We start from the raw sequence: 10,286 nt of genomic DNA, 5'->3' as shown, positions 1-10,286 counted from the left end.
TTCTGTCTCTTTAAACCAACTATAAACAATTTTATAACAACTCTTTATCTGATGAAACAAAAAATACGCTTTATTTACCTCTGAGACTGAGTTCTATGCAAGTTTTGTTTTTTAATTCAAATTAACTCGGAGAATGATAAAATGTATTTAGCTACAGATCTTTAAAAATGACCTGTCCTTTCAAACCCACTGTAAATAATTTTATAACAACTCTGTATCTGATGAAACAAAAATATTAACATGATTGATGAAAGAGGATATTCCTAATTGACACATGTCTTCATCACCAGGACCCCTCAGCTGGAGCGGAGGATGACTTGGACAACGACGCCTTGGATGCCACGGCCGGACCATCAACAGGAGGTATTTGTGTGTGAAGAAATTTGTCTAGTAAGGTTATTGCTCTTTAGCTCAATAAAATGATGTTTGAAAAATCTGTGTGGTAATTACGTTAACAAATTGTCTCTATAGCAATATAGAATACATACTCAGTTTTTAAAAAACCCAATATATTTCTATTTGTCATTGTCGATGGGTGAGGGTGCCAGTGGCAGGGCCTTCTCTTTTCCTTTCCCCTGTTTTTTGTTCCTACTTTTAATAACCATTATTGCATTGACGAGCTTCTCGTTACTCGTACTAAGAAAAGTTTAATAACTAGTTTGACTTCTAATGTATTTTCTCAGAAAGACAGCACCCACATGAGAAGCCAACAGCGGGTGGTCTCCTGCTCCGATTTCCGTCTCTCACACTCAGGCTTAAAGTGACGCAGTGGGGCTGTAGAGATAGGCAAATAGCTTGATAGGGAGCTAGGTGGATAGCTTAGAGTCAGAGTAGAATTTTGTAGGTGTTGCCATGGCCATGGTGGGAGGTAGTTGAGGTGGCAGTGTAGGTTTGGTTGTTTTGTTTTTTTAGGGGGGTGAGAGGTAGGAGGGGTAGGATGGCAGGGGTAGAATGGTGTGGGTAGAGCTTCCTGCTGATCTTGAGTTTGGGTGTGAGGCTGTTGGAGTGGCATGTATACTGGATTGTGCCTCGAGGTTTGCTGGTACAGAACTGTATCGACATGGATTTTCATCACCAGGACCACTCGCTGATGCGGAGGACAATCTAAAAGAGGTATTTGTCGGTGAAGTAATATGTCTTGGAAGATTATTTGTTTATTAGTTCAATAAAATTAGAAAAATACCTATAAGACTGAGTTCAATGTAAGTTTTGTTTTTTAATTCACATAAAACCGGAACATGGTAAAATGTATTTTGCGACAGATTTTTATAAATGACCTTCTGTCCTTTAAACCAAATGTAAACAATTTTATAACAACTCTTTATCTGATGGAACAAAAAAATTCACATGATTAATGAAAGAGCATATTCCAAATTGACACAAGTCTTCATCACCAGGACCCCTCTGCCAGAGCGGAGGATGACTTGACGCAAAGGATACCACGGCCGGACCATCAACAGGAGGTATTTGTCTGTGAAGTGACGTCTTGAAATAATTTTATTTTTTCATTAGCTCAAAAAAAAAAAAGAAAGAAAAATACCTCTGAGACTGAGGTCAATTTAAGTTTTGTTTTTTAGTTTGGCTTAAACCGGAAAATGATCAAATGTATTTAGCGAAATGTTATTTTAAATGACCTTCTGTCCTTTTAAACGAAATGTAAACAATTTTATAACGGCTCTTTATTTTTTGATTAAACGGAAAAAAAAGCTTTATTAATGACACATGTCTTCATCACCAGGACCCCTCTGCTGGAGCAGAGGATGACCTGGACAACGACGCCTTTGATACCACGGACGGACCGGACCATCAACAGGAGGTATTTGTCAGTGAAGTAATGTCTTGGAATATTTTTGTTTTTTCATTAGCTCGAAATTATTTTTTTTTAAAGTCAAATGGGACTGAGTTCAATGTAAGTTTGCTTTTTTAATTCAGATGAAAATGGACAATGATAAAATGTTTTTAGAGACAGATTTTTGAAAATGACCTTCTGTCCTTTTAAACCAACCATAAACAATTTTACAACAGCTCTTTTTATTTGATGAAACAAAAAAAAGCTTTATTGATGAAAGAGAATATTCTTCATTGACACATTTCTTCATCACCAGGACCCCTCCGCTGAAGCGGAGGATGGCCCGGACAACGACGCCATGGATACCACGGCCGGACCATCAACAGGAGGTATTTGTCTGTGAAGTAATGTGTCTTGGAAGAGTATTTGTTTATTAGTTCAATGAAATTAGAATAATACCTGTCTATGGGACTGAGTTAAATGTAAAAGTTATATCTTTTTCATTCAGATAAAATGGGAAAATGATTAAACATATTCACTGACAGATTTTTATTAATAAACTTCTGTCTCTTTAAACCAACTATAAACAATTTTATAACAACTCTTTATTTGATGAAACAAAAAATACGCTTTATTTACCTCTGAGACTGAGTTCTATGCAAGTTTTGTTTTTTAATTCAAATTAAACCGGAGAATGATAAAATGTATTTAGCTACAGATCTTTAAAAATGACCTGTCCTTTCAAACCCACTGTAAATCATTTTATAACAACTCTGTATCTGATGAAACAAAAATATTAACATGATTGATGAAAGATGATATTCCTAATTGACACATGTCTTCATCACCAGGACCCCTCTGCTGGAGCGGAGGATGACTTGGACAACGACGCCTTGGATGCCACGGCCGGACCATCAACAGGAGGTATTTGTGTGTGAAGAAATTTGTCTAGTAAGGTTATTGCTCTTTAGCTCAATAAAATGATGTTTGAAAAATCTGTGTGGTAATTACGTTAACAAATTGTCTCTATAGCAATATAGAATACATACTCAGTTTTTAAAAAACCCAATATATTGCTATTTGTCATTGTCGATGGGTGAGGGTGCCAGTGGCAGGGCCTTCTCTTTTCCTTTCCCCTGTTTTTTGTTCCTACTTTTAATAATCATTATTGCATTGACGCGCTTCTCGTTACTCGTACTAAGAAAAGTTTAATATCTAGTTTGACTTCTAATGTATTTTCTCAGAAAGACAGCACCCACATGAGAAGCCAATAGCGGGTGGTCTCCTGCTCCGATTTCCGTCTCTCACACTCAGGCTTAAAGTGACGCAGTGGGGCTGTAGAGATAGGCAAATAGCTTGATAGGGAGCTAGGTGGATAGGTTAGAGTCAGAGTAGAATTTTGTAGGTGTTGCCATGGCCATGGCGGGAGGTAGTTGAGGTGGCAGTGTAGGTTTGGTTGTTTTGTTTTTTTAGGAGGGTAAGAGGTAGGAGGGGTAGGATGGCAGGGGTAGAATGGTGTGGGTAGAGCTTCCTGCTGATCTTGAGTTTGGGTGTGAGGCTGTTGGAGTGGCATGTATACTGGATTGTGCCTCGAGGTTTGCTGGTACAGAACTGTATCGACATGGATTGTCATCACCAGGACCACTCGCTGATGCGGAGGATAATCTAAAAGAGGTATTTGTCGGTGAAGTAATATGTCTTGAAAGATTATTTGTTTATTAGTTCAATAAAATTAGAAAAATACCTATAAGACTGAGTTCAATGTAAGTTTTGTTTTTTAATTCACATAAAACCGGATTATGGTAAAATGTATTTTGCGACAGATTTTTATAAATGACCTTCTGTCCTTTAAACCAAATGTAAACAATTTTATAACAACTCTTTATCTGATGAAACAAAAAAATTCACATGATTAATGAAAGAGCATATTCCAAATTGACACAAGTCTTCATCACCAGGACCCCTCTGCCAGAGCGGAAGATGACTTGACGCAAAGGATACCACGGCCGGACCATCAACAGGAGGTATTTGTCTGTGAAGTAACGTCTTGAAATAATTTTTTTTTTCATTAGCTCAAAAAAAAAAAGAAAGAAAAATACCTCTGAGACTGAGGTCAATTTAAGTTTTGTTTTTTAATTTGGCTTAAACCAAAAAATGATCAAATATATTTAGCGAAATGTTATTTTAAATGACCTGTCCTTTTAAACGAAATGTAAACAATTTTATAACATCTCTTTATTTTTTGATTAAACAAAAAAAAAGCTTTAATGATGAAAGAGGATATTCCTAATTGACACATTTCTTCATCACCAGGACCCCTCCGCTGTAGCAGAGGATGACCCGGACAACAAAAAGGATACCAAGACCGGACCATCGACAAGAAGTATTTGTCTGAGAAGTAATGTGTATTGGAAGATTATTTGTTTGTATTAGTTCAATAAAATTAGAATATTACCTGTCTATCGGACTGAGTTAAATGTAAAAGTTATATTTTTTTCATTCAGATAAAACCGTAAAATGATAAAATCGTAAAATGATAAAATATATTCACTAACAGATTTTTATTAATAACCTTCTTTCCTTTGAAACATACCCGCAAATAATTTTACAACGATTCTGTTTATTTGACGAAGCAAAAAAAAAAGGTTTATTGATGAAAGAATTTTCCTAATTGACACAAGTTTTCATCTCCAGGACCCCTCTGCTGGAGTGGAGGATGACCTGGGCAATGACGCCAAGGATACCACGGCCGGACCATCAACAGGAGGTATTTGTCTGTAAAGTAATGTCTTGGAATAATTTTATTTTTTCATAGTTTAAAAAAAATAATTTTTTAATACAACTTTAATGGGACTGAGTTCAATGTAAGTTATATTTTTTAATTCAAATACAACAGGAAAATTATATAATGTATTTACAGATTTTTATAAACGACCTTTTGTCCTTTTAAACCAACTGTAAACAATTTTATAACAACTCTTTATCTGATGAAACACAAAAATTAACTTGATTGATGAAAGAGAATATTTCAAAATGACACATGTCTTCATCACCAGGACCCCTCTGCTGGAGCGGAGGATGACTTGGACAACGACGCCTTAGATACCACGGCCGGACCATCAACAGGAGGTATTTGTCTGTGAAGTAATGTGTCTTGGAATAATTTTATTTTTTCATTAGCTGAAAAAAAAGAAAAATACCTCTGAGACTGGGTTCAATGTAAGTTTTGTTTTTTAATTCGGCTTATACCGGAAAATGATCAAATGTATTTAGCGAAAGATTATTTTAAATGACCTGTCCTTTTAAACGAAATGTAAACAATTTTATAACGGCTCTTTATTTTTTTATTTAACGAAAAAAAAGCTTTATTAATGACACATGTTTTCATCACCAGGACCCCTCCGCTGAAGAGGAGGATGACCCGGACAACGACGCCATGTATACCACGGCCGGACCATCGACAGGAGGTATTTGTCTGTGAAGTAATGTGTCTTGGAAGAGTATTTGTTTATTAGTTCAATAAAATTAGAAAAATACCTATAAGACTGAGTTCAATGTAAGTTTTGTTTTTTAATTCACATAAAACCGGAACATGGTAAAATGTATTTTGCGACAGATTATAATAAATGACCTTCTGTCCTTTAAACCAAATGTAAACAATTTTATAACAACTCTTTATCTGATGAAACAAAAAAATTCACATGATTAATGAAAGAGTATATTCCAAATTGACACAAGTCTTCATCACCAGGACCTCTCTGCCAGAGAGGAGGATGACTTGACGCAAAGGATACCACGGCCGGACCATCAACAGGAGGTATTTGTCTGTGAAGTGACGTCTTGAAATAATTTTATTTTTTCAATACCTCAAAAAAAAAAAAGAAAGAAAAATACCTCTGAGACTGAGGTCAATTTAAGTTTTGTTTTTTAGTTTGGCTTAAACCGGAAAATGATCAAATGTATTTAGCGAAATGTTATTTTAAATGACCTTCTGTCCTTTTAAACGAAATGGAAAAATTTTTATAACGGCTCTTTATTTTTTGATTAAACGAAAAAAAAAAGCTTTATTAATGACACATGTCTTCATCACCAGGACCCCTCTGCTGGAGCAGAGGATGACCTGGACAACGACGGCTTGGATACCACGGACGGACCGGACCATCAACAGGAGGTATTTGTCTGTGAAGTAATGTCTTGGAATATTTTTGTTTTTTCATTAGCTCGAAATTATTTTTTTAAAATTCAAATGGGACTGAGTTCAATGTAAGTTTGTTTTTTTAATTCAGATGAAAATGGAAAATGATAAAATGTTTTTAGAGACAGATTTTTAAAAATGACCTTCTGTCCTTTTAAACCAACCATAAACAATTTTACAACAGCTCTTTTTATTTGATGAAACAAAAAAAAAGCTTTATTGATGAAAGAGAATATTCTTCATTGACACATTTCTCCATCACCAGGACCCCTCCGCTGAAGCGGAGGATGGCCCGGACAACGACGCCATGGATACCACGGCCGGACCATCAACAGGAGGTATTTGTCTGTGAAGTAATGTGTCTTGGAAGAGTATTTGTTTATTAGTTCAATGAAATTAGAATAATACCTGTCTATGGGACTGAGTTAAATGTAAAAGTTATATTTTTTTCATTCAGATAAAATGGGAAAATGATTAAACATATTCACTGACAGATTTTTATTAATAAACTTCTGTCTCTTTAAACCAACTATAAACAATTTTATAACAACTCTTTATCTGATGAAACAAAAAAATACGCTTTATTTACCTCTGAGACTGAGTTCTATGCAAGTTTTGTTTTTTAATTCAAATTAAACCGGAGAATGATAAAATGTATTTAGCTACAGATCTTTAAAAATGACCTGTCCTTTTAAACCCACTGTAAATAATTTTATAACAACTCTGTATCTGATGAAACAAAAATATTAACATGATTGATGAAAGAGGATATTCCTAATTGACACATGTCTTCATCACCAGGACCCCTCTGCTGGAGCGGAGGATGACTTGGACAACGACGCCTTGGATGCCACGGCCGGACCATCAACAGGAGGTATTTGTGTGTGAAGAAATTTGTCTAGTAAGGTTATTGCTCTTTAGCTCAATAAAATGATGTTTGAAAAATCTGTGTGGTAATTACGTTAACAAATTGTCTCTATAGCAATATAGAATACATACTCAGTTTTTAAAAAACCCAATATATTGCTATTTGTCATTGTCGATGGGTGAGGGTGCCAGTGGCAGGGCCTTCTCCTTTCCTTTCCCCTGTTTTTTGTTCCTACTTTTAATAATCATTATTGCATTGACGCGCTTCTCGTTACTCGTACTAAGAAAAGTTTAATAACTAGTTTGACTTCTAATGTATTTTCTCAGAAAGACAGCACCCACATGAGAAGCCAATAGCTGGTGGTCTCCTGCTCCGATTTCCGTCTCTCACACTCAGGCTTAAAGTGACGCAGTGGGGCTGTAGAGATAGGCAAATAGCTTGATAGGGAGCTAGGTGGATAGGTTAGAGTCAGAGTAGAATTTTGTAGGTGTTGCCATGGCCATGGCGGGAGGTAGTTGAGGTGGCAGTGTAGGTTTGGTTGTTTTGTTTTTTTAGGGGGGTGGGAGGTAGGACGGGTAGGATGGCAGGGGTAGAATGGTGTGGGTAGAGCTTCCTGCTGATCTTGAGTTTGGGTGTGAGGCTGTTGGAGTGGCATGTATACTGGATTGCTCCTTGAGGTTTGCTGGTACAGAACTGTATCGACATGGATTTTCATCACCAGGACCACTCGCTGATGCGGAGGACAATCTAAAAGAGGTATTTGTCGGTGAAGTAATATGTCTTGGAAGATTATTTGTTTATTAGTTCAATAAAATTAGAAAAATACCTATAAGACTGAGTTCAATGTACGTTTTGTTTTTTAATTCACATAAAACCGGATTATGGTAAAATGTATTTTGCGACAGATTTTTTATAAATGACCTTCTGTCCTTTAAACCAAATGTAAACAATTTTATAACAACTCTTTATCTGATGAAACAAAAAAATTCACATGATTAATGAAAGAGTATATTCCAAATTGACACAAATCTTCATCACCAGGACCCCTCTGCCAGAGCGGAGGATGACTTGACGCAAAGGATACCACGGCCGGACCATCAACAGGAGGTATTTGTCTGTGAAGTGACGTCTTGAAATAATTTTATTTTTTCATTAGCTCAAAAAAAAAGAAAGAAAAATACCTCTGAGACTGAGGTCAATTTAAGTTTTGTTTTTTAGTTTGGCTTAAACCGGAAAATGATCAAATGTATTTAGCGAAATGTTATTTTAAATGACCTTCTGTCCTTTTTTACGAAATGTAAACAATTTTATAACGGCTCTTTATTTTTTGATTAAACGAAAAAAAAAGCTTTAATGATGAAAGAGGATATTCCTAATTGACACATTTCTTCATCACCAGGACCCCTCCGCTGTAGCGGAGGATGACCCGGACAACAAAAAGGATACCAAGCCGGACCATTGACAAGAGGTATTTGTCTGAGAAGTAATGTATTGGAAGATTATTTGTTTGTATTAGTTCAATGAAATTAGAATATTACCTGTCTATCGGACTGAGTTAAATGTAAAAGTTATATTTTTTTCATTCAGATAAAACCGTAAAATGATAAAATATATTTACTAACAGATTTTTATTAATAACCTTCTTTCCTTTGAAACATACCCGAAAATAATTTTACAACGATTCTGTTTATTTGACGAAGCAAAAAAAAAAAAAGGTTTATTGATGAAAGAATTTTCCTAATTTACACAAGTTTTCATCTCCAGGACCCCTCTGCTGGAGTGGAGGATGACCTGGGCAATGACGCCAAGGATACCACGGCCGGACCATCAACAGGAGGTATTTGTCTGTGAAGTAATGTCTTGGAATAATTTTATTTTTTCATAGTTTAAAAAAATAATTTTTTAATACAAATGGGACTGAGTTCAATGTAAGTTATATTTTTTAATTCAAATACAACAGGAAAATTATATAATGTATTTACAGATTTTTATAAACGACCTTTTGTCCTTTTAAACCAACTATAAACAATTTTATAACAACTCTTTATCTAATGAAACACAAAAATTAACTTGATTGATGAAAGAGGATATTCCAAAATGACACATGTCTTCATCACCAGGACCCCTCTGCTGGAGAAGCCAATAGCTGGTGGTCTCCTGCTCCGATTTCCGTCTCTCACACTCAGGCTTAAAGTGACGCAGTGGGGCTGTAGAGATAGGCAAATAGCTTGATAGGGAGCTAGGTGGATAGGTTAGAGTCAGAGTAGAATTTTGTAGGTGTTGCCATGGCCATGGCGGGAGGTAGTTGAGGTGGCAGTGTAGGTTTGGTTGTTTTGTTTTTTTAGGGGGGTGAGAGGTAGGACGGGTAGGATGGCAGGGGTAGAATGGTGTGGGTAGAGCTTCCTGCTGATCTTGAGTTTGGGTGTGAGGTTGTTGGAGTGGCATGTATACTGGATTGTTCCTTGAGATTAGCTGGCACAGAACTGTATCGACATGGTTTTTCATCACCTGGACCCCTCAGGAAAACCCCACTGCCGGACCGTCAACTGGAGGCATTTGTCTTTGAAGTAATTTTTCTCAGAACGTTATTAGTTAATTATTACTGTAACATTTTAAAAATATCTATTGAGACGTCGGAGTTTGATATAAAAGGTTTATTTTTGCATTTAGATGGAAAGGAAAAATGATGAAATGTATAAATTTTACTAACAGACGTTTTATAAATGTCCTTGTGCCCTTTTAATCAGTACTAAGGAAGTTATTTGGAAAATATGTATATGGAACTTAAATTACCAAATTGTCTCAGTAGGACCATAAGACAATACACATTCAAAAACAACCACTATATTTTGGGTGGGTTGATGGTGCCAATGTCAGTTTTTCTTTTTTTTTCTTTTTCTCTGTAGTTTTATTTTATGTGCGCTATGTGACCACTATTGCATTTATGTTGTCATTACTCAAATTTAGTAGCTCAAATTCACGTTTTTCTTCCTTAAACAGCTGCCTAGCCAACAGTTGACAAACCCCCAAGAAGCAGATACCCTGTCCTGAAAGGTAGGGCCTTCCACTCACCCTGGATGGTAGCATCACCCTTCTGCCCATGACTTCCAGCCAAATGAGAGTGCTGTGCTAGCATGATCAAATTGTGTCGACAGCATTGTAACAAACAATTTTTCAATCAGTCAGTCAAGTACTAACAGACAATTGCCAAGCTTCTAGAATCCTGCCAGCAGACAGCTACTCTTGAATCGACTCGTCAATTCCTCTAGATAATTTCCCTGGACAACTTTAACAGCGAGATACCTAGACAGTTTTACCTCTCTTATGTGAAACTATGCTGATAATGCCGAAAAAACTAGTAAAGACTCAAGAAAACAATGTTCCTTGTATGATGTCCAGCTGGAGACTTTGTAATGAAGCCTCTTAGATACGAG

General features: G+C 36.1%; 2 protein-coding genes across 4 annotated transcripts; both read left to right on the top strand.

Annotated features, from left to right (window-relative positions):
* Positions 1 to 641: 641 nt before the first annotated feature.
* Positions 642 to 3,169, top strand: LOC101850557. Of its 2 annotated transcripts, XM_005096696.2 has the most exons (6): positions 642 to 1,113; positions 1,398 to 1,463; positions 1,739 to 1,816; positions 2,106 to 2,178; positions 2,641 to 2,713; positions 3,034 to 3,169. In XM_005096696.2, exons 1-5 carry the CDS (start codon positions 952 to 954, stop codon positions 2,664 to 2,666), a joined length of 405 nt encoding a protein of 134 aa, XP_005096753.2. In that variant the 5' UTR covers positions 642 to 951; the 3' UTR covers positions 2,667 to 2,713; positions 3,034 to 3,169. The 2 variants fall into 2 exon arrangements, with proteins under 2 accessions (XP_005096753.2, XP_012936990.1); XM_013081536.1 differs by having other exon boundaries at positions 2,641 to 3,169.
* A 253-nt stretch (positions 3,170 to 3,422) lies between these two features.
* LOC118477555 lies at positions 3,423 to 7,194 on the top strand. 2 transcript variants are annotated; one of them, XM_035969299.1, is made up of 10 exons: positions 3,423 to 3,463; positions 3,748 to 3,813; positions 4,103 to 4,172; positions 4,484 to 4,556; positions 4,846 to 4,918; positions 5,184 to 5,256; positions 5,541 to 5,606; positions 5,883 to 5,960; positions 6,250 to 6,322; positions 6,786 to 7,194. In XM_035969299.1, the coding sequence occupies exons 6-10, from the start codon at positions 5,206 to 5,208 to the stop codon at positions 6,809 to 6,811; spliced, it is 294 nt and encodes a 97-aa protein (XP_035825192.1). In that variant the 5' UTR covers positions 3,423 to 3,463; positions 3,748 to 3,813; positions 4,103 to 4,172; positions 4,484 to 4,556; positions 4,846 to 4,918; positions 5,184 to 5,205; the 3' UTR covers positions 6,812 to 7,194. The 2 variants fall into 2 exon arrangements, with proteins under 2 accessions (XP_035825192.1, XP_035825189.1); XM_035969296.1 differs by lacking the exons at positions 3,423 to 3,463; positions 3,748 to 3,813; positions 4,103 to 4,172; positions 4,484 to 4,556; positions 4,846 to 4,918 and having other exon boundaries at positions 4,954 to 5,256.
* Positions 7,195 to 10,286: the final 3,092 nt, after the last annotated feature.

Source organism: Aplysia californica, unplaced genomic scaffold (assembly GCF_000002075.1).
Source record: "Aplysia californica isolate F4 #8 unplaced genomic scaffold, AplCal3.0 scaffold00135, whole genome shotgun sequence".
Lineage (NCBI taxonomy): Eukaryota > Metazoa > Mollusca > Gastropoda > Aplysiida > Aplysiidae > Aplysia > Aplysia californica.
The sequence above is the reverse complement of the archived record's forward strand: the minus strand, read 5'-3'. Positions and strand labels throughout refer to the sequence as shown.

Excerpts from the sequence above, each read along its gene's own strand:
- LOC118477555 (XM_035969296.1), top strand. The coding sequence starts at position 5,161 with ATGACACATGTTTTCATCACCAGGACCCCTCCGCTGAAGAGGAGGATG. Across the intron at positions 5,257-5,540 it reads GGCCGGACCATCGACAGGAG|GACCTCTCTGCCAGAGAGGA; the intron begins GTATTTGTCTGT and ends CTTCATCACCAG. Across the intron at positions 5,607-5,882 it reads GGCCGGACCATCAACAGGAG|GACCCCTCTGCTGGAGCAGA; the intron begins GTATTTGTCTGT and ends CTTCATCACCAG.
- LOC101850557 (XM_005096696.2), top strand. The coding sequence starts at position 952 with ATGGTGTGGGTAGAGCTTCCTGCTGATCTTGAGTTTGGGTGTGAGGCT. Across the intron at positions 1,464-1,738 it reads GGCCGGACCATCAACAGGAG|GACCCCTCTGCTGGAGCAGA; the intron begins GTATTTGTCTGT and ends CTTCATCACCAG. Across the intron at positions 2,179-2,640 it reads GGCCGGACCATCAACAGGAG|GACCCCTCTGCTGGAGCGGA; the intron begins GTATTTGTCTGT and ends CTTCATCACCAG.